The 24,074-nt window shown below is 38.9% G+C and overlaps 2 protein-coding genes across 5 annotated transcripts in view; both read right to left on the bottom strand.

Annotated features, from left to right (window-relative positions):
• caspa (caspase a) overlaps positions 1–23,484 on the bottom strand; it is a 75,968-nt gene extending 52,484 nt beyond the window's left edge. The window contains exons 1-8 of one of the 3 annotated variants that reach the window (XM_082148916.1): positions 23,131–23,484; positions 21,681–21,725; positions 20,560–20,711; positions 20,179–20,355; positions 19,768–20,008; positions 19,520–19,636; positions 19,123–19,232; positions 18,748–18,983 (exon numbers count right to left, since the gene is read on the bottom strand). In XM_082148916.1, coding sequence (XP_082005042.1) covers positions 18,876–18,983; positions 19,123–19,232; positions 19,520–19,636; positions 19,768–20,008; positions 20,179–20,355; positions 20,560–20,711; positions 21,681–21,725; positions 23,131–23,401 — 1,221 coding nt within the window. In that variant the 5' untranslated portion in view covers positions 23,402–23,484 and the 3' untranslated portion in view covers positions 18,748–18,875. Of the gene's footprint in view, positions 1–18,747; positions 18,984–19,122; positions 19,233–19,519; positions 19,637–19,767; positions 20,009–20,178; positions 20,356–20,559; positions 20,712–21,680; positions 21,726–23,130 lie in introns of those variants that run through there. The other 2 variants (XM_082148915.1, XM_082148917.1) reach the window with 2 other exon arrangements.
• On the bottom strand, positions 11,519–13,191 carry pycard (PYD and CARD domain containing). Of its 2 annotated transcripts, none has more exons than XM_082148954.1 (3): positions 12,832–13,191; positions 12,224–12,265; positions 11,519–12,054 (listed from the first exon to the last, which is right to left on the bottom strand). In XM_082148954.1, the coding sequence occupies exons 1-3, from the start codon at positions 13,097–13,099 to the stop codon at positions 11,786–11,788; spliced, it is 579 nt and encodes a 192-aa protein (XP_082005080.1). In that variant the 5' UTR covers positions 13,100–13,191; the 3' UTR covers positions 11,519–11,785. The 2 variants fall into 2 exon arrangements, with proteins under 2 accessions (XP_082005080.1, XP_082005079.1); XM_082148953.1 differs by having other exon boundaries at positions 12,224–12,268; positions 12,832–13,190.
• Positions 23,485–24,074: the final 590 nt, after the last annotated feature.

Below are 24,074 nucleotides of genomic sequence, written 5' to 3'. Positions count from 1 at the left end.
TTTTCGATGTATTGCAGTTTTTCGCACTTCCGGGTAGGCTTCATTTTTCAGATTAGAATGTTGCCGCTTGGATGAAACCCATGAATAGCGCCATAGACCTCCATTCATTCTGCACTCGCCTGCGAGCGCCCCCGCATGGACAGAGACGTGTTACTGCAGCCAGTCCAGAAACCGGAAGTAACCAGAGAGTGCCAATTCTCTTCCTATTAGACATTCTCTGCTATCATCCAGTTCTGCTGGTGAGAAATATGCAGACTAGTGATGTGACATTTGAACCGAGGCATCGGAGCTTGTGTCGAGAAAAAATGGGCGTACCAGATGAAGCCGCGATTCGAGGCTTGTGTTGTTAACGTGAAAATCACGTGACTAATGACAAACGAGGCCTCGGTTTGTGTGGATACGTCATCGGTTCGGTCCGAGTGTCGCTTCCGGATAAAAGGCGGTTCGAAACTCGCGCCACCTTGTGGGTGTTGTCAGCAGTAGTAGAAGCAGTTGTAGTAGTGTCAGAGAGTTAGATAACTATCATTGTCATTGTCGTTATTGTGTCATATATGTGTTAGGGCTGTATATTATTACATTATCAGGTTAGAATAGTTATATATTGTTATTATTAATTATAGTAGCTATATTATAGTCTTGTTATATTAATTAGATAAGATTATTTAGATTGCTCTGGATTTTTGGATCTGGACTGGACTGCTTTTTGATTTGGATTGCCCTTTTGGATTTGTTTGCTTTTGTGACCTCTTCCTTTTTCCTGGTAATGGAGTCAGCAAGGAAGAGGAAATCCTCCCCTGTCTGGGCTCAACAGAAGCATCAGTATCCTCATTTATACCAGCTGGCACTGGCATGTTCCCCTGCATCCTCTGTTCCTTGTGAAAGGATCTTTTCCAAGGCTGGGGCACTGGTTCAGAATGAATTAATTTGTCTGCTATTTCTTTGCACAGTAGCTAGGTGTCACTAGTGAGCAATGCTGAATGAAGCTTCGAGTAATGAACCTTTGGCTGAAGCAATGGGCTGCGAGGTTTCAGTGGTCCAGGAGGCCTCACTTTGCCATCAAAGACTTCTTTTTGTCTGGCGCTGTTGCCATGGTGACTCATAATATCTGCGCTCCATTGATAATGGCTTTTTATAGTTGTGGTGCACGCGCTTAACTCAGAGTCAGTCAACTCAGAGTTGATTGAACTAACTCATTTCAGCTGTTCTGTAACCGAAAACTCAGAGTTTCCCATCTCAGGGTAAGTCAACTCAGAGTTCAAGTTTTAACTCAGAGTTGGTTGAACCCAGGGCTGGACTGGTAATCTGGCATACTGGGCAAATGCCCGGTGGGCCGACGTGCTTTTTGGGCCGATACATCTCATACTTTTTTATTTTTTATTTTTTTACGGCCCATAAAACTCGTACATCGGCGGCCCATTCGTTTTGTTTTGTTTAATTGACGGCGCTGGGTTAGTGCCGGTGTAATGCATTGGTAAAAAAAAAAGTAAGCGTTAGTTTTTTTTCCACTGACAGACCGGCCCATGAAACGCGTAGATCAGCGCCCCATTGGTTGTTTTCTTGATTGACACTGGGCTGGCCCAATCACAGCTTTAAAAACCTCCCCCTTTGGGCTTTGAGTGAACGTGCAGTGTCAAGTGTGTATCTGTCAAAATAGTCTGAGAGATGGAGAAGAAACGCAAGGAATGTGCAGATAAATAGCGTGTAATAGAAATAGCAGACGCTGTAAAATGTGTCAAAATATATACGTTTTCTGCAGCAGCAGGACCTTCATCAGCTCCCGTGGCTGATGAGGAGGATAGTGAGGAGGATCAGGAGAGAGATGAGAAAGTGTACGTTAGAGTCCGCGCGTGGTAAGCAGAACTACTTTCAAAACACTTTGGCTATGAGTGTAGGAACCCATTACCCAGTTACGCATTATTTCCACATCTGCATAGTTGACGATTACTTAAATTTACTAGAAGTTTAATGAGACGCGTTTTTATCCATGTTTTCCGCCAAAATAAAAGCTTGATGCAGTTTCCGTCAAAATAAAAGATCATGTGCTTATCTCTTTCAAGTTTAGAAATTAGTACAAAACTAATTATGAAAGTTTTCTTTATTTTTCAGTGCATTTGTTTTACAATATATGGCTATTAGGCTACTGTCATGAGATTAATATTATAACTATTATTATGTAGTAGTGTAATATAGACAGACACTGTTACTAAAAGAGGTTTGATTTTTTTCTTTGTTATATTTGCACACTGAATATGGGTTGGAGCTTTTAATTTTGAACCCTCAAACTGCACCAGATTGATGAATTTAACATTAAAATGCACAAAATTTTCCAATTTTGTACTTTTTTCATCTGTTAACTCTCACTCGTTTATACTCACTCATTACATGGCATTAGTGGTTTTAATGAATAGGAGTTGAACAAAAACATATTCAAGGGCATGCAAAGATGGGTGGTGTTTATGATCATATATAGTGGGCCAGATCTGGGCCAAAATGCCAGGGCCGATTTTCTGTCCCAGTCCAGCCCTGGTTGAACCTCCTTATTGAAACGGGCCCTGGCCTATTCATTTGTAGTTGTTTGTGTGTGGGTTGTGAAATGCTTAAAAAAAGCGAAAAGAAAGTCTCAAAATCCAAATGAATCAAATGAGATCGACTCAGAAAAGACGTCAATGAATGCACGCGTGTCACCTGATCCACACATGCACATCTTCTTTGTTGCATGCGCAAATTATGATACACTTATACAAAGGAAAACATTTGTATTCACAAAAATGTCTCCATTTGTACAAATTGCTACACATTCAATTTTAAATTTTGCACATGCAAGTTGAAAGGCATGGATAAAAAATGTCTGCAACGTATTAAATTCATTGATAAGTGTGCTTGCACGTGTTAATCATTTTGATACTATATTCATCCCATCACATGGACACTAATATTTTGTCATCTACAAGATAGTTGTTTCGCCGATCCCGAAGTGAAGGTAAAATTCAATGCAACAACACTAACAAAAAACCGTCATGGTTCCCACAGTGCTGTCTGAATTGCAGGAAAGATGATGATTCATATGTTTTTAATTAGGATCAGGCTAACGTTACTCCCGATTTTCTTGGCATAAGCATTGGTAGTGGTGCATTACATTTTAATCTGTACACGTAAAGTTAGTGCGGTGTAGTCCGTGGCAAAAGTGGTAACGTTGGTTAGCCTACTATTATTTTCATTTCTACAGATGAGGCTGAATTAAGTCATAATAACTTTTTCGAAATTTCAACGCTTCATCATTTATGTTAGTATAGCCTGTCAAAATTGATGGATGATCGAAAGTTATAATTTCAGATCATCCAGAACAATTATTACATCTTTTTTTATGAATGTTATCATGAAGGAGATGTATCATTGTACGTTCAACAGGACGCTGGTTATAATTGTGAATTAACACCAAAATATGTTTTTACATAGGCTATTTTAAATAAAAAAAAATACCTGTTAACTTTGAATCTTGTTTTGTTTAAATTTAAAATCCATAAAAGTAAAATAAATAATTCTAAACCTTGTTTGAATTTGTTTGATTTTGAATATGGATTATCTCTAATGTACCCAGATGCACACGTAGCCTATGCCAGGTATAATAGGCAGATGTCCTTTCAGTCAGTGCTCTATTTGTTACTGCTGCTTTGGGTCGCCCCTCTTTACGGGAGGCCGATGTCGCGTTTATATCTATTTATATAGGCCTACCCGATCTTTGTAACCTGCCCCACCCCTACTTTTCTGAATATTACCATTCTTAAGTTGTATTACATTTCGTTGTGTCTGATTGTATTCTGCTGTATTCCCCGTATACATAATTCTCCTTTACTGTACTTCATTGTAAAGTGTCCTTGAACCCTGGAAAGGCGCTATATAAATAAAACTTGTTATTTTATGTTTGCTTGTGTCAATCTCTTTGCATTGAAACAACAATGTCTTTTATAATTAACCATTTTAATAAAGGATGTGATATATATATATATATATATATATATATATATATATATATATATATATATATGAAGAGTTTAGATGCAAAAGCCTCTAAGTGCCATCTGAAATTTTCTTTTAGAATGATCATTTTTATCAAGCTCGTATATTTAAGTTCAGTAATTTCACCTAAATGGCAGTGAAAATTACCTGTAATTTAAGTGAAATTACTTAAATTAAATATACAAGCTTGATAAAAATGATCATTCTAGAAGAAAATTTCAGATTGCACTTAGAGGCTTTTGCATTTGAACTCTTCATATACATATATATATATATATATATATATATATATATATATATATATATATATATATTACTACCGTTCAAAAGTTTGGGGTCAGTAAGAATTTTAATGTTTTTAAAAGAAGTCTCTTCTGCTCACCAAGGCTGCATTTATTTGATAAAAAAAAAAAGTAATAAAGTAATATTGTGAAATATTATTCCAATTTAAAACAGCTGTTTTCTATGTGAATATACAGTAAAATGTAATTTATTCCTGTGATCAAAGCTGAATTTTCAGCATCATTACTCCAGTATTGTCACATGATCCTTCAGAAATCACTCCAATATGATGATTTGATGCTCAAGAAACATTCATTATTATTATCAATGTTGAAAACAGTTGTGTACAATTTTTTTTCAAAATTCTTTGATGAATAGAAAGTTCAAAAGAACAGTATTTATCTAAAATCTAAAGCTTTTGTATAAACACTACCGTTCAAAAGTTTGGGGTCAGTAAGAATTTTAATTTTATTTTTGGGGGAAAGAAATAAAAATAAATCAATACTTTTATTCATCAAGGATGAGTTAAACTGATCAAAAGTTACAGTAAAGACATGTATAATGTTAGAAAATATTCTATTTTAAATAAATGCTGTTCTTTTGAACTTTCTATTAATTTTTTTTTATAATTTTGAAAATTTGTACACAACTGTTTTCAACATATGTAGTTAATAAGTTAATTGAAGTTCGGGAGCAGGACCACGCCTCAACTAATCAGCTCTCTCTCCCCGTCTGTATATATATATATACACCGAACCCACCTTCACCACACCGTTCTTCTCAGTTTGTTCGAACATGGATCCCGAGCTGCAGATCAACCCCTCTGACTCCGAAGACGATTTATTCAGAAACTCTCCTCCGTCACAGAGCGTCAGGTCTTCACAACAATCCCTAGGCAGCCAAAATTCACACCGGCTGCGTTCTGTCGTAGAAATCCCTCAGTCCCGCGGGCACTCACGTCACAGTTCATCATCGAAGATTTCTCCAACCCCGACTCGACAGGATCACTCTCCTCCGCAAACGAGAACTACCATCAACGATCGACACAGGCACGGAAGCCGGCGCGATCGCTCTCCTCGTCAACCGCGTCATTCAACAAACCGTAGCAGTTCTCAGCGCACCCACGCCACGTCTCCCAGACCAGAGAACACCATCAAGAATTGGACTGTGGCTCGCCTTCAGCGTGCTCTTAAGGACAAGGGTATCCACTTCAGCCGATCTGACAATAAATCAAGACTATTTCAGCTTTACACAGCATCTACACACACTTCAAATTTAAATTCCGAGCCTCCAACGCTTCCGGGATTGACACGCGATCCTCCCATCGTCACTCATGACGTCACCACACTGCCTCCACAACGGCCTCAGCCAGCAGCGTCCGCGCCACCTAGTGGAGTCCAAGTAATACTACCTCCAACATCTGCACCTTCTACCTCAGACTTATCCCAATTCATGACATCTTTCTTTGCTTACTTAAGCTCACAAACAGCTACAAATCCTCACGGACATTCATCCCTCCATCCCAGCATCCATTCTTCTACCCTTCCTTCTGGCATTAACAGCCACACGGCCCCTGTTATTTCTGATTCTTCCCTACAAATTAACCCAATTCAAGTCCCTCATGCAGCAAACCCAGGACTTCTACCTCTCAGTGGACCTTTTCAACCGCCTCCTCTTTCTTCCTTTTACGCAACTAATCTACCCCTTTTCCCCTCCCTCCCCCACCCCTACCCCCCCCTTTCCCAACACCCTCACATCCTGCCAATAAATACTAGCCCATATACCCTGGCCACAGCTGCACCGCCTCCTCGTCCAGCTTCATCAATCCACCGACCCTCCCCAGTCTCTTCAGCCTTACGTCTTCAGATCTTATCAGGTAACTACACAGATTTAGCCCAGCTCCTCCATCCATCCCTCATAAATATCAGCCAGCCCAGAGAGCTGCAAACCAGTCAAGGCCTAATGCAGTTCAGCCATCCTTTAAACTCTCGTTCAAAGGACCTCACTCCCACTGAATTTGCTTTAGCTTTCTCGATCTACAGAGATATAGTTTGCTCTGTTTATCCCGATCGAAGAACCGAGCTAGACGATTACCTATCAATCATTTTAGACATGGCTGTGCGTTTTGGAGGAACAGGCTTCTACAACTACCACGTTCTTTTCGCCACACAAGTAGCAGGTCGGTTACAGCAGTTCAATCAGGGGACATACTGGGGCACTCTTGATGCAGAACTCTACTGTCGGATCTTCGCAGCACGCACTTCTATGTCCTGTGAACTATGCGGAGCACCATCACATCCAGCCTCAGCTTGCACCATCACACCCTCTCAATCTCAACCCTCCTCACGCAAAACATCCGTATTCAATAGATTATCCACAGCAGCCCCACCTCCTCCTCTAATTCCGAAACCTCTAAACATACAGCCCACAGCCAACGTTCCACTTCCCAAAGGCATTGACAAAAGAGGACGACCGATCCTCTACCAAGGAGGCAGAATGGTATGCAACAACTTCAACCATCTTGGCTGCTCTCTTTCCAACTGTAGATTCCTACACACCTGCTCCTTCTGCGGAGGTGCCCACTCAAGAGCCTCTTGCCCCCACAACCCAACTGCTCTACCCGACTGACTATTACAGTATCTCGGCACACCAGTCAAGGTAGAAGCATTAGCTACTGCCTTACTAGACCACCCCGACAGAGAGTTCGTAGATTTCCTTATCAATGGATTCAAAAACGGCTTTCTTCCCGGCATAGAAATAATCCCAGACACTTCTCATCTTTCCCATAACCTCCAGTCTGCCCTCTCGGAACCAGACACTGTTGACACTTTAATAGCTAAAGAAGTTCAAGAGGGATTTATGATAGGCCCGTTTAAAGAACCTCCTTTCACTCTTTTTCGCATCAGCCCCATTGGAATCGCGACCAGGAAATATTCCGGGAAGAAGAGATTAATCATCGACCTGTCCTCCCCACACGGCTCACACATTCCCAGCATTAATAGCATCATTCCAGCCCCAGACTTCTCCATGAAATACGCTTCCATCGATCAAGCCATCACTCTCATCCGCAAGGCAGGCCACGGAGCATGGCTTTCAAAAGCAGACATCACCAGTGCTTTCAAAGTCTTGCCCATTCACCCAGAATTCTGGCGTTTTTTCGGAATATTCTGGAAAGGAGCTTATTATTTTTCAGTACGCCTCACTTTCGGCTGCAGGAGCAGCCCCAAGATATTTGACTCCCTCTCGGAGGCTTTATGTTGGATTCTCATCAACAACCACAGGCTTCCCTACGTCCTGCACCTCCTCGACGACTTCCTCATCATCACACCTACATCCGCACCTCCACACTCAGGACTTTCCACCCTCGTTAAAGTGTTTTCCGAACTAGGCGTACCCCTTTCAAAAGAAAAGACCTTAGGGCCCTGCACCTCCATCGAGTTTCTAGGCATCACCCTAGACTCCATCTCCTTCCAAGCATCTCTACCTCCTGAGAAAACACAACGCATTTCATTGCTCCTATCGAACTATCTTCTAGCAGACAGGTGCACAAAGCAACAGCTGCTAGCCCTCCTCGGCCACCTTAACTACGCCATCAGAATAATTCCCCAGGGGAAATCTTTCCTTTCCAACCTACTATCAAAAGCAGCATCAATACCCTCTCTACACGACAAAGTCACCTTGGATGAAGCATGCAAAATGGAAATGCGGCTCTGGCAGAAATTCCTTTCTTCATGGAACGGCATATCCTTCTTTTATAATGACTACGTCACACAGCCAGAAGACATTCAGCTGTACACAGATGCAGCGCCTTCCATAGGATTCGGGGGCTACTACAGTGGCCGCTGGTTCGCTTCTGAGTGGCCACCAGAGTTCAGCCATCTAATTCAGCAGCCAGACTTTCCCTCATCCGCACTTTACGAGATGTATCCCGTCATTATAGCAGCCCTCCTTTGGGGGCACGAATGGTCCCGACATTCCATACTCATCCACTCAGACAACTCAGCGGTAGTTGAAATCATAAATAAAGGCAGATCCAGTTCCCTGGCGATCATGCAATTAGTCCGCAGACTGACACTTATATCGGCGCAACGTCAGTTCATCATCCGAGCAGCACACGTTCCAGGATACCACAATAGCATAGCCGACTCATTGTCTCGTTTCTCTTTTCAGAAGTTCAGAATCTTAGCTCCAGAATCAGACATCTATCCCACGCCAGTTCCACCGTTTTCAGCCACCATCTTCAACTAAATCCTCAGCTGGAAGAACTTTCACATGCTTCGCGAGAAGCTATTCTCAATGGCCTCGCCCAGAGTACCCTCTCTGCTTACTTGACCGGTTGGAACTGTTTTAAGGCTTACCACTCCTTTTACCAACTCTCATTTCCTCTAATGAACGTTTGGTCCATCTGCAACTTCGTTACTCACGCCCATTCCTACCAAAAAATTAGGGCATCCTCCATTCAGACTTACCTATCCGGAATAAACTTTATCTACAAACTCGCCACCGGCGACCAATGCCAAACCATTTCTCACTCCCACGTATCCATGCTTATCAGAGGTCTACGAAAACAAGAACCAGTCCTCAACATCAAACGCTTACCCTTAACTTCTGACCTCCTGAGCCAATGCATCCACACATTACGTTCCGGCTACTTGAGCCCATCGATCGACCAAACGTTAGAATGCATGTTCTTTCTCGCATTCTTCGGCTTCTTGAGATGCTCCGAATTTGCCCCGTCGACTTCAGCCTTCAATCCAGCTATCCATCCCAGCCTCTCAGACATCACCACTCATACGCCCGATTCTCTGATTTATAACCTAAAGAGAAGTAAAACCGACCAATTCGGAGAGTCGTTTCCAATTTACATTTTTCGCCTCCACTCCTTCCTCAGTCCTTACGAGCCACTTTCGGAATACGTTTCTTCCAGATACGCTAACCAGTCATCTCCTCAAGAACCACTCTTCCTCACGGAAAACAGGAAAATGGCCACGAGATCTTGGTTTAGCAAACACTTCCAAAGTATTCTCAGGACCTCCGGCATATCTCCTGAACATTACTCTATACATTCATTCCGGATCGGAGCAGCCACCACGGCCGCCAGCATGGGCATCTCGGACGAGACAATCAGAGTCCTGGGGCGATGGTCATCCGAAGCGTACCGCTTGTACATCCGCAATAATCTAAATGATCTCCGTCAAGCTCAAGCCCGCATCGTCTCATCCAAACCTTTGGGGGTCTTCAAGTAACTCAGCTTACTGACTACCGAGACGAAGCCCCCACTCTGAGTCTCCCGGGTCAGACTCCCTGATCAGCCAGACGGAGATCCGTCGTCAACATCTTTCCCCTTTTCCTTCGACCCTCATTCATTCACAAAGCTAATAGCTAATTCCGTGCAGTTGTGGCGTGGTCCTTGCTAGTGAAATGTAGTTAATAAGTTAATTGAAGTTCGGGAGCAGGACCACGCCTCAACTAATCAGCTCTCTCTCCCCGTCTGTATATATATATATACACCGAACCCACCTTCACCACACCGTTCTTCTCAGTTTGTTCGAACCCCACCCACCCTTACCCTTCCACCTCTAGCTCTCGACCCCACCCACCCTTCCCCTTCCAACTCATCCATCCATCCATCCATCCTCAACCTCTAACTCGACCCCACCCACCCCTCCCCTTTCAACTCATCCATCCATCCCACTTCCCCCCGACCCCAATCCTCTCTCCTTCAATCTCTAACATCTCAATTTTACTTCCAGGCTGCATCCAGGGGGGTCTTCAAGTAACTCAGCTTACTGACTACCGAGACGAAGCCCCCACTCTGAGTCTCCCGGGTCAGACTCCCTGATCAGCCAGACGGAGATCCGTCGTCAACATCTTTCCCCTTTTCCTTCGACCCTCATTCATTCACAAAGCTAATAGCTAATTCCGTGCAGTTGTGGCGTGGTCCTTGCTAGTGAATGATAATAATAATGAATGTTTCTTGAGCATCAAATCATCATATTAGAATGATTTCTGAAGGATCATGTGACACTGAAGACTGGAGTAATGATGCTGAAAATTCAGCTTTGATCACAGGAATAAATTACAGTTTAAATATATATTAAAATAGAAAACAGTCATTTTAAATTGTCATAATATTTCACAATATTACTGTTTTTTTTATTGTTTTTTATCAGAATTACAAGATCTGCTTGGTGAGCAGAAGATACTTCTTTTAAAAACATTAACAATCTTACTGACCCCAAACTTTTGAACGGTATATATTACAAACAGACTTCCAGCATTTATTTTCTTTTATTCCATAGCTGGTGTGTGCAGTTTATTTAGCTTACTTAAAATAATTTTCTCTTGTTTAGTAAATTTTTTTTGATTGCAGTCTTTTTCTGATTCCATTGTTTCCTTGGATTTGCATCTCAGTTCCATGCAATTTTAAGCTTTTCTTGGTTCATTCCATGTTTTACAGGCAACCTCTATCATGCTAATTCAGATTAGCACAGTTGGTTTTAAATTAATCTGGTTTATTTTAGTTCAGGACTCCATAGTCCAGGTGTAACTAATCCGTACTTAATCTGTGTTACAGAAAGCCATTTTTTAAGACACGATTAACTATTCTTGATTAAGGCCTACTCCTGGCTTAATTTAAACCCTGTCCGGGAAACCGCCCCCATGTGTAAACCTCTCTCGCAGTCCTGCACAAGTAATATTATATTACTATGTAAAAGATGTTTTTAATTCAATTGAACACTAGTAGTGTCTATCATTAGAAGTGAACGTATAGAGTCAAATTAACTAAAATTATAATGTTGGTGATTTAAGGCAGGACAAAAACTAAATGTAGTTAACCTGACAAAACTTTATCTAGCAGGAATGACTAAATTAATTTAAATTCATACAACAAATTATTTCAAACTAATTCGATTTTGTTGGAAAAATGTAATTCAATTTCGTGGAAAACCTTTCCTTAATTTAATTAAGTTCGTTCAACAGATTATTTTTTTGAGTGTGTATTTCTAGGGACATTTCTAGCATTGCAATGACTATGCTAATACAGAACACAGAATGATTAATAATACACTTGGTAATAAATCAGATACGACATTGTATCAACAAGACATTATACCTATGCAAAATTGAATCAGGAATATAAAGAGTCTGAATAAACAGAGAAATTAAAAGGATAAACAGAAGAAATTAAAAGGGTTTATAGAAAAGAACAAAAATCTGGTTTCTTAACTTGGTTGTTTATTGACTGGTGATAAAAAGATAAGTATGCGAAGACGTACAGACAAGTGTTTTAATCATCAATAAAGATGTCATTGTTTTTGTTCTACCAAGTAAGATTTTGGACCTGATTTTGTGAGAGGTTGTCTGCTTAAAAAAAAAAAAAAAAAAAACATTCAAACTTAGCTGGTTTTGCAGTAAGTGATAAAACACCTAGTTTTAAAACAATGGCAATTTAAATTTGAGTAAAGTAAAAATGTAATAGATTTCATCTTCCCGGAGCCTCAAGCTCTTCAATTAGGAAGACATTTGACTTCTTAAGAACATCATATAAAATATCTTTCCCTTTAGTGCCAGCAGATTTAATTGGGCCCATTAATAAATCTCTCATCTTCGTTTGTGGGGTTTTCTCAGCACGAATGGCACTGTAGTCCTCGTCTGAGATGACTTTCTTCTGATGAAGTTCATCTAGGATGGCGTCCACATTATGAACTCGTTTTATCAGCTCTGTCGAATTCCTATCGATGAAGTGTTCCTCTATGAAAGAGATGTAAACATGCATGTGGTCAGATTGTGAGGATACTGATGATGAGTTCATATTAATATTTTGTATATATGAAGTTATGAACAAGGTTTATTGGGTGATAAATAAACACCCTCATTGTCTTCACCAAAGAACCTACCTTACCAACCTAGACTTACTCACCACTAGATGGAGCCCTCGGGCCTGGTTGAGGAACAGCTGGATCTGCTGAAAAACAGGAGGAAGTTAATGATTCTCCTACCTATGCAAACCCCCAGGTTCCACATTCAAACCTCAGTTTGCACAATAAACTATGGATTGGGATATTAATGAAGAATTAAGCTGTAATTATTATGACCGATTAAACAGCCTAACTGGCCTTTCCTAGTCCTTAAGATTAGGCTATTCTCCTCTTCAAAACATTGCAATCAAGTGTTTAATGGGGGTTACACGAAGGAAACTGAAAGTAAAATTACATATAGGAATCGTAAATAATTTAACGAATTCTCCTTTCGATTCTGATTCTTCTTAACGAATTAGTACTTTGAGGGAACAATTATGTCTATTTGCACACAAAAAAGAAGAAAAATAAATAAATGCAATTTGAATTTGCATTAAAATACTTTTTACGTTTTACTTTTAAATGGAACAGGTTCTAAATTCTGAAGAACTGGTTTTAGGTTTCCAACTTATATTTTTTAATTCTACACCAAGGAAAGAATAATTCGGCCTTTAGGCTACTTTGTCTACTCTTTCTGAATTTAGTTTTCTATTCAAAATAGTTTACTTACTGTATCCTGTGTTCTGTCTGAGCTCCTCTGCCAGTTTATTAGCTTTAATAGCCTTTAAAACTTCGAGTGTTACAGGAACAGCGGTGGATGCGAAAGTGTTCACCATTACATCGGAGAGATCGAAAGCGTCTTTAATTTTGTCGATTGTAGCTTGTCGTACACGCGGTTCTTCCGTCCGATCGCGCAATTTGATTTTAAACTTTCTTAGATTGTCCTCCCCCAGATCCTCAAAAGTTTCCTCCAGGTGTTCCTTAATGGTCTTCGCCATGGTTCCTCAATATTTTGTGGCTCTTCTGCAGGCTTTTGACAGGCGGATGAACCGGTGGAAAAGAGACCTCCTTTTTCGCGCCGAAATGAAGGCGTGTCTTTGGACTTTAAGTCTGACACTGAACATTTCCTGCCTCATTTCATAACCAATTTCTTGTAAATACTGGAGTAGGGGAGACCGGGGATGGTTGTAACAATTTTGACCTTTCTGTCTATAGCTTGAAGTACTTTGAAGTCAGTGTGTTCAAAATGTGATCCAAACTAGTTACAAGTGTCTGCTATTAAATGACATAGCTATTATCTTTGCAACACAAACAGAAAATGCATGGTTTAGTTTCAAACACGAGGAGTGAAATGTTACAATTCACCCCATAGTCAGGGTTAGTTGTAACATACCCTGGGGTGAGATGTAACATTATGATATCCACCGGGGTGATATGTAACATAATGAAATCAGGATTTTGACAAAAAAATATTTTGAAAGGTTTTTATTCAACACTGACTTTTCAATATAACTGATGTGTGTATCACTCTTAGTCTCAGTGTGTTTGTCACTCTCAATCATAGTAATTGACCATTATAAATTGAACTTGAACACAAACATTGCTTGTTTGTAAGCATGTTTGTTACTGCCAGTGTTAGTAATGGCCATAATACAATTTAACACTTGAACATTGTGTGTGTGTGTGTGTGTGTGTGTGTGTGTGTGTGTGTGTGTGTGTGTGTGTGTGTGTGTGTGTGCGTGCGTGTGTGACTCTGTTGTTTCTCTGTTGTTTCTCTGTCATAGTAATTGACCATAATAAAATGAACTTGAACACTTGAACATTCTATTTGTGTAAGCATGGTTGTTACTGTAAGTCTATAGTATTGGCCATAATAAAATTTTGTTTCATTGTTGTTACAACTAACCCAGAGTCTTGTTGTAACTAACCCAGAGTCATGTAGCCATGAACTAGCTCACCTTACAGCTAACAGGCAAAACATTAGCACTAACAACTTGCATGGAAAATATCTACACAGACACACAATAACCATAATAAAAGTTTGAGGAGTTTAACTACAAAGCAGAAATTCCCATAACAAAAACAAAAAAAGTAAAAAAAGTAACTTTCTTATCTCAAAATTGTTTTTTCCACTCTAACATGTGATGTGTCTGCCACAGGGCTCTACTTTATCACATGTGGAATAAGAACTAAACTTAGGATGTGCGAAGTGAATCAGGTGATTTGTAACTAGTTCCTGATTGGACAGATTGGAATTGTTACAACTGACCCGTGTTACAACCATCCCCGGTCTCCACTACAAGAGAGTGTACTTTGGTATGTTTTATCTACGTTGGTATGATATTTAAGGCAATAAACTGTACATCAGAGAAAGTCATAATCTGTATGAATAGGAGGCACATGCATCTCCTTTCCCATTCTGCATATTTCATAATCCAAAAAATATAAAGATGATTCAATGAAACCGTGAATATTACATGCACACATACATCTCTGGTTCCTCCTTTATCAGTTTCAGTTTGCTGTAGTAATTAATTACTCATGTCACGTGACCAAAAGTAATTCATTTTCAGTGGCTGATTTTAGGTTTTTTCTGTGAGAGAATGTTCTCTCATGTGATCCACCCTCCTAAAACTGTTTAACACTATTGCTGGAAACGACTGCAGCCGCTTTACTTCCTCAATGCCAGGTCAGTCAGAAACTTCACAGGTAACATTTATTTTGTCAGAAAGTACTTTGTAACTGACCAAGGTAGGCTACTGCTATGTCTAAAAACCTTTTTTTGTTTTGCTGTTATATAACATTAACAAAACCATTTATTTTACAGTGTATCTCATTTGTCTCAACTGTGTAAATATTCCTGATGTATCATATTTGATACTCACTAACATGATTTTTTTTTTCTAAAAAGTGATGTATATGTAACCTAACCGAAAAGTGTTTATTTTGAAGTATTACTAACAATATAAAAGTTATTCTTATGTTTAAAGGAACCGTATGTAAGATTGTGGCCAAAACTGGTACTGCAATCACTTTCAAATTACTGTAGAGCGGTGTATCCCCTCCCCCTCCCCCCTGACTCGAGGTTGCCAGATAGGCTGGCATTTTTTATCCGACACATTTGTAGCTGCAGCTGTGGTAACTAGAGCAGAGCTGGCAACCCGGATGCCGAAACACTACTGACTTCGTGATTGGTAGATAGCCGGAGGGTGGAGCTTCAGGCCAAAACACAACATGACAACATCAACATCAGTTGAGGGCTGCAACTTCACTTTTAAATGACAATATCCTGGCCGGACTACTGTTGTCAGTGATATAAGTATTTGAAATGAACATGATTTCTTAATGTCTAGTGACATATCAGGGCCATTTTATGATTAATTGAAATACATTTCTTACATACAGTTCCTTTAAAAATCAGTAAAGATTTCGCAAAAGGACACATGTGCCACAAACTGGATGGGGATGATTTTAGAATTAGACTAAAGGGTATTTTACCTGCTAAAAAAGTATAAACTATCAATCAGAGGACAGAAGACGTGATTATGTAAAACAGGTTTTTCAGCAAGGTTTTGATCACGTTGATAATTCAAGAGTCTTAGAAATGTTCTTTTCAAATATGACACAGTAGGTTTTTAACAAACCTTTATTAACAAAATAAAGTATTGTTTGTGTGAAAATACATTTGCGAATTATTATGTATCAGAACAGGTTTTCTCTTCAGAGGAAATGCAGCTAAACCATTTAAGTCAATTCCTTTGTAAATTGAAAAAGTTGTTTAAAGGAGAACTCCGGTCAATTTTAACATAATTTTTTTGTAAATTTGGAGTGCTGTCAGTACAGAGAACAACAACAAAAATCGGTGTTGCCTACACCGTGTTATCCTCTTTTTAAAATTTGCACCCTGTTGACTTTTGCAGTCCAAAGTAGTCGATTGTCGAGTTCACGCGCGTGATCATAGGTAACTAAACATATGCATGTGAACTCGACAATCGACTACTTTGGACTTCAACCGAAAACAGGGTGTAAATACGGGTATGAGCGCTGGCCGAATTAACTTAATTTTTCTTCATATCTTTCACATCTACTGCAGTCAGATTCACCCGTGTTAACTCTAAAGGAATCACTCACATTGGCTGGGCACTTGTAATGACACATCAAGGATGTTAAAGGAACACTCCACCGTTTTTTGAAATAGGGCTTATTCACCTTCTTTCCTACATTTAGATAGGTGGGTAAATGCATTTTTGTCTCAGTGCATGCATTGTTTTAGTTTGACAGGGTCGGCGCTAGCTTAGCTTAGCACAATGAATGGAATCCTTTGTTGCCAGCTAGCATGTCCTGAGTAAAAGTGATATAAAAAAATAAAAAAACCCACCTAATTACTTCTTGTGGCCTGCGTATTCACAACAAGTACAAATAGTGATGCAGATTAACACTAGGCGATTTCCTAGGCAGATATTGACTTATATATTAAGGACTATATTAGGGGGAAGCATAGGCGAAGCACTGCTACTTGGGCATGATATCTCTGCGCCCAAGTAGCAGTGCTTCACCTGTGCTTCCCCCTAATATAGTCCCAAGTCAATATCTGCATAGGAAATCGTCTAGTGTTAATCTGCATCGCTATTTGTACTTGTTGTGAATACGCAGGCCACAAGAAGTAATTAGGTGGGTTTTTAAAAAATTTTATATCACTTTTACTCAGGACATGCTAGCTGGCAACAAAGGATTCCATTCATTATGCTAAGCTAAGCTAGCGCCGACCCTGTCAAACTAAAACAATGCATGCACTGAGACAAAAATGCATTTGCCCACCTATCTAAATGTAGGAAAGAAGGTGAATAAGCCCTATTTCAAAAAACGGTGGAGTGTTCCTTTAAGAGGGTAAAAGCAGGTTTAAAATATGCCCCATTGAAGTCAACAGAGTGCAAATTTTTAAAAGAGGATAACACGGTGTAGGCAGGGGCGGACTTTACCATTAGGCAAAGGTCGGCAATTGCCTTGGGCCCCGAGCTACCTAGGGGCCCCCAAAATGCCCCATTAACTCATGCTTAAGTTTTTTTTTTTTTTTTTTTTTTTTTTACTTTTCGCAAATTATATATTTCTAAAACTCCATTTGCAAAAATGGCATCAAATCATTAGTCGCAGAAAGGAGGGGGCCCCCCACCTCACTACATTGGACTATTCCATTATCTTACGCATCTGCGAAAGTGACAAGCCTGTATTGTGACAAAAAACTGACAGAGAAAAAGAAGTGTGACAGAGTGTAAGGAGTAGTAGAGTAAAAATGAAGCGAAGCTACCCAAGCGGTGCTGAAAAAAGGAGGACAAATTGCCGAATAAGGTAACAAACTTGTTTTGTGATGCCCGCTGACAATGACAACAACGCTAACGATACAGGAACTACACAAACAGAGCAAGATGAGTCTAAACGTGAAAATGAAAAGTTTCGAAGTTACCCAAGAGTCTCAAATAAAAGAAAAAAAAGACTCGGATACTGTAAGTATTTAGGAAAGCTGCTAACGATGACAAACTTTTTTATGGCTAGGAACAACAAACGTCCAACGCACAGAAAAATCGTGAAGCAAAACAGAGCAGTTTAAATTACTTATGATATGAAAAATCTCAGCTCTCGGTTTCTGTCAATTCTATTACGAAATTCAAACAATAAATACCCTTTGGAGATTGTAATGTGACGTGACCGATCCCTAGAGGCACGTGAACTGATCATCTTCGGTAATAACTTACCAAAATGTAGTATATTCCTTATTCATAAATAATATCGACCAATCAGTGTTTTTCAACCGTGGAAAGAGGTAAAACAGCTGGAGAACAATCGTCACATAACGTTACCTCAGGAAAGCCATTTAATTACCATAATATAGGCTATAGCATGTTAGTTGACTAGAAAAATAAGATATAAAGAGTATTTAGCTAAATATGTGTAGCCTACTATATTACTTATTTAGTATATTGTTTACTAAAACGCATTATGTTCATAGTTTTTTTTTTCTTGAGAAAAAATAACGTCTATCTTGTGTACCTAATATGTATCTAAATGAGCCAGCATTGAATCAAATCACAAGAATTGAATCGAAATTTGTCAAGCAAAAATAAAATAAAAACAGAGCTTACCAGAAATTGTACCATGTAAACATTGTGACGTTTCTGTTTAGGTGTGAATAAGAATAAGTGTATGCAAGGTTTAAAGGGGAAGCTTTATTTCTCCTCTCCAACCTTTACCTGCCATTCAGTCTGTAAAAAAAAAGATTTTTAAAGGTGCAGTGTGTGATTTTTAGACGTCACAATATGTCGATCTTCATAGAAGGGGGTTCCCCAGTTATGTAGGCCTAGATATAAATGACTCATTCTAAGGTAATAAGAACATAACGGTTCATTAAGTAAGGTTTTTATGCACTGAAAACATAGTTATATATTGCATTTATGTCAATAGATCCTCAGAAATATGACACATTGCACCTTTAAAGATCGGATGGGGGGCCCATACATACCTTCGCCTTGGGCCCCCAATTTGCTAAATCCGCCACTGGGTGTAGGCAACACCGATTTTTGTCGTTGTTCTCTGTATTGACAGCACTCCAAATTTACAAAAAAATGTAAAGTTCGGAGTTCTCCTTTCATAAAGGTTTTTCTTTTTTTGAAAGAACTATTTTTTTCAGACATCTGGAAAGACTTTTTAGGATTTGCTGGAGATGCAAAGGCACATGAGGGTCTACAGAATTCACAGATGAGGAGATAAATGCATGTACAATCAGAGTCCAGGGAACAGGTAGAACAACTTTGCCATCGATGCTCTGTCTTTACACGCCATTTGTCTATAGCTCCCGGCCATATCTGAACTGTCAAAACGTCTAATAACCTGTAAGAGGAGAACATGATAGACATCTGTGGCACGAAACGAACATATGAATGGCAATGTACACACAGAAAAAAATATTTTGACCTTTTCAAAGGAACATAATTCACAAAAGTTGCTCTTGCAGAAGCATGTGATTTACCTTCCTGAATAATTCCTCAATGTGATCCTTGTGTGCATATTTCGTAAACTCATCCACTATGTATTGGACATAAAAAGTTCCATTCTCCACATGCCTGTAAGATTTGGTTTCTGAAGAAAAAAATTCATTAGTGGAGTTAGGATCTTTCAGACTTAATAATGAAATGGATATTGTGTATAATGACTGGTTTTACACTGAGAAACATTTTCAAATAATAATAAATAAAGTTCAGTTGAATACAAATGAGCTATTTTATATAAAATAACTTTTCACTCTTATACACTCTAATTCTACTCTCTTAGAAAAAAGTGTTTTATAGGGGTCCATGTGGTTTTATATAGAACCTTAAGGTTCATGACTCAGTTTTAAAGAAAACTTTAGCCAAAAAGCACTTTACCCGGGGTACAGGACATCAGAGAAATGAAGTCTTTCTCCTTGTGCACAAAGTCATCGCCCTCTATTTCCATTGGCTCATCAGGCCCCTCGTCACTGGCCCATACGCGCCCATGCTCCCCTGAACAGAGATTTGGTTAAGAGTGTGTCAGCCTTCTTCAAATAGGACAACAATCAATGGCGAGTTAATAATATACAATGATGTCCTGAGAATTCAACAATGAACAATTGTATTTTTAGTCATTTTCATACCTCCCCTGCAGGCTTGGATAAGAATAACCTTCGGTTTATTACGCAGAGCTGGACAATTCTCAGAGTTCAGATGATGGAAGATATCATCAACAGGGAAAGTATCAGAGGGGTTGTCTGTTTTATGATAATGGACACCCAAAATGGCATCCCTCTTTCCGTGGGACATTATAACCACAAATGTGCTGTCTGAACGTTTATGTTCGACACGTTCTGCAAAGTTCTTGACCGCTTGCTTCATTTCCTGCCAAACACATAAACTCCATTAAATAAATCAAGAGTACAATTACAATTAGAAAAACATATTTGCTTTAGTTCAATAAAAAGCTATATGTTCCATATGGATCTCTACATGCAGTAAAAAACTGTCATTTGAAGTCATATTTTATAAAAATAATAGTTTTTCTTATTCACCTCTGCAGAGACATTGGTGTACTTGACAACTTGATAATCCAGCTCCTTTAACAGCCATTCCATGTTCTCTTCATCTCTCTCTGCCCCTCTCCTGGTCATATCCTTATTATCAAAATCTCTGTTGTTGATAAGCAGGGCAAGACGTGTTCTTCCAAGCTTGTCTTTTGCTTCATAAATCTAAGAAAAACAACCAAGAGATGTTAATGCAGAATTTAACCACAGCTAATACAATGGCAATCTAGAGCAACTGTCATGCTATAGTAACATTAGCGTTGTATCATTAGAAAGACTACTGATGTGTAGGCGTTTTATTAACTTGACTAAATTGAACTATTTTACTTTTTCCTGGTAATGTTTTATGAATAGATGTTAAATATTTGCCTCTTGTCCATTTTCTTCAAGTATTTTGTTTTTCAATGGTTGGCTGCACGGAATAACCTGCAATTCTCTCTGCCAATCATCTGACTGAGGAAGCTCAACCTTCAGACCCTGACCTGATCTTGCGTCTACACGTGGCTGAGACACTCTTAAGCCTAGAAAACACAACACAGCTCATGAGCACACATCATTCCTCTTATTCTAACATATAATTTTCACCCCAATGTTTTGACATTCCAACCTGAAACCTGAGATTACAAGTCAAGGATAATAGCCTGGAGCTTTGTGAAACGTTTGTAGAAAACTCGAGTGAATTGTGTATTGTGAAATTTTTCTTAAAGGTATAGCGGAGGATGTTTTACTTCCTGGTGGGTAGTCTAAACTATTGGTCCTCCTAATTGTCAATCATTCTGGTGAATCAATCAAACTTTTCAAAAAGTGGAGAGGGCGGGTCTTATCTAAAATTTGGAAAGATCCTCCGCTATACCTTTAAGTTAAATGAACACACTCATTTTCTTCACCAAAGAGCAGGGGTGTAACAATACCCTCATGTCACGATTCGATACATATCACGAAACTGAGCTCACGGTATTATTGAGATACTCTAAGACATATGGTAAAAGGTTAACAAAAAAATAACTGTTAGATTGCTAGATTAGATTACATTGGGGGTGGAAGTGAATAGGCTTGGACTTGGTAACTCAATGCACAGGACAATGTTGAAACCAGAATAAAAATATTGATGATTCTGAAGCTGAAAATACAGAATTATTTTAGCGAACATGCACTCTGTCACTGACTAGATACATTTAAAATAATGTATAGGCCACTTTTTACTGGTAACATAAGACATTTGGCATTATCAGGAACCACAAATATTCCCCCATTGCATTATTAAACATTATATTTGATATTATGTACAGTATAGTTTAATGTAGTACTGACACTAAAACGCCATAAACTTGAATTTTTTCTCACACAGTAATTTTTATTTTTGATGAACTATCCACAATACATATTGTTGCATTTTTGTATTGTGATATATTGTGAAACGATATATTGTTACACCCCTACCAAAGAGTGAAGAGATTTAAAACCCACCTTACCAACCTAGACTTACTCACCATCAGATGGAGCCCTCGGGCCTGGTTGAGGAACAACTGGAGCTACTGAAAAACAAGAGGAGGATATAGGGTTAGTTCACCCAAAAATGAAAATGTTGTCTTTAATAACTTAGCCTACTTACTTACTTAGATGACGTTCCAAACCCATAAGATCTTCGTACATATTCGGAACACAAATTAAGATATTTTTTATAAAATCCGAGAGTTTTCTGACCCCATATATAGGTTATTTCCACTTTCAAGGCCCAGAAAGGTAGTAAAGACATCATTAAAATAGTCCATGTAACTACAGTGGTTCAACGGTAATGTTGTGAAGCGACGAGAATACTTTTTGTGCGCATTTTCTTCTCTTTCGTGTCTGACGTTGTTCACGTGAGCACCACGAAGCATGCAAGGTGCTGACACAGGCCAATACTGTTTACAAAGTGAACACCAACACAGACTGACAAAGAAATGAAGAAATTGTTAAATAAAGTCGTTATTTTTGTTTTGTTTTTGCGCACAAAAACTATTTTCTTCGCTTTATAACATTAAGGTTTAACCACTGTAGTCACATGGACTATTTTCCAATGTCTTTACTACCTTTCTGGGCCTTGAAAGTGGTAATAATGTTGCAGTCTGGGGGGTCAGAAAGCTCTCAAATGTCATCAAAATATCTTAATTTGTGTTCTGAAGATGAACAAATGTCTTACGGGTTTGTAACGACATGAGGGTAATTACTGACAGAATTTTAATTTTTGGGTGAACTATCCCTTAATGATTCTACTGCAAATCTCCACGTTCCACCTTCAAACCTCAATGTGCACAACTAGGCCTATTAATGAAGAATTCAGCTGTAATTATTATTAATATTATTACCGATTATTTAACTGGCCTTTCCCCGTCCTTACTATTCTCCTCTTCAAAATATTGTAATCAAGTGTTCAATGGGCGTTACACTGAGGAAACTGAAATTAAAATTGAGTTAGTCTAGAATTAGAAATAGGACTCGTAAATAATGTAAGGATCCTGCTTTCGATTCTGAATTCTTAACGAATCTTTTAGTAGGCTACTTTTGGGGAACAATTATAAAAATAAAATAAAATTATTAAAAAAATTATTTTAAAAAAGAGATAGAGAGCGAGAGAGAGAGAGAGAGAGAGAGAGAGAGAGAGAGAGAGAGAGAGAGAGAGAGAGAGAGAGAGAGAGAGAGAGAGAGAGATGCCATTCGCATTAAAATCCTTTCGGTTTCACTTTTAAGAGCCGGTTTTTAAGAAATGGTTTTAGCAACTATTTATAGGCTAATTATTAAAAATTAATAATGCATAACTTCGCTAAACGTGCACTCTTCTCCTAATTTGTGGTTTGTGGAGATTCAGGCAGTTTCTTCACTAACATGAAAGAAAACTAGGCTACTATACTTAGACTATAGCCTACTACTATTTGTTTTCTTTCATAACAGTTTACCTACCGTCTCCCGTGTTCTGTCTGAGCTCCTCTGCCAGTCTATTAGCTTTAATAGCCTTTAAAACTTCGAGTGTCACAGGAACAGCGCCTGTCGATGTGAAAGTGTTCACCATTACATCGGAGAGATCTAAAGCGTCTTTAATTTTGTCGATTGTAGCTTGTCGTACACGCGGTTCTTCCGTCCGATCGCGTAATTTGATTTTAAACTTTTTTAGCTGGTCCTTATCCAGATCCTCAAAAATATTCTCCAGTTCTTGCTTAATGTTTTTCGCCATGGTTCCTCAGAGTTTCGTGGCTCTTCTACAGGCGTTTGACAGGCGGAGGATGAACCTCTGGAAGAGAGACCTCCTGTTTTACGCCGAGAGATGAAGGCGTGTTTAGACTTTCAGCCTGACATTTATTGAGCATTTCCTTCCTCATTTCATAACCACTTTCTTGTAAATACTGTGGTAGCTACAAGAGAATGTTTTGTAGAAGTTTGTAATGCATGCTGTAGCCTATTTAATTATGACATAACTAGCAGAGAACGGAAAAAAGCTTGCTGTTAAACTGAAGCAGCAATAGACCTCTGTTCCTCAGAGAAAGTCATAATTTGCTGGAGGCACATCTCCTTTCCCATTCAGATTTTTCATGATCCAAAAAATATAAAGATGATTCAATGAAACAATGAAAATTACTTATATTACATGCATGCACACAGAAGTCCCCATACGAAAATAAGTAGCCATAGTCCACTTCAAGTTTATTTTATTAAGTATACTTAAGTAAAGTTCAAGTATATTTTAAGTATACTTTAAGTATGGCTATATACTAATATCAATGTACTAGAATAACTATACTTGTAAGTGTTTCAATACTACTTGGGACTAAATCGGCCCACTTTTTAGAGTATAAAATATACCTTTAAGTATACTTTAAGTGTAACAGACTACTAAACTTTGACTACAC

The sequence above is a fragment of the Leuciscus leuciscus genome (assembly GCF_965113295.1).
Source record: "Leuciscus leuciscus genome assembly, chromosome: 20".
NCBI lineage: Eukaryota > Metazoa > Chordata > Actinopteri > Cypriniformes > Leuciscidae > Leuciscus > Leuciscus leuciscus.
Note: the sequence above shows the minus strand (reverse complement) of the source record. Positions and strands in the feature narration are given on the sequence as shown.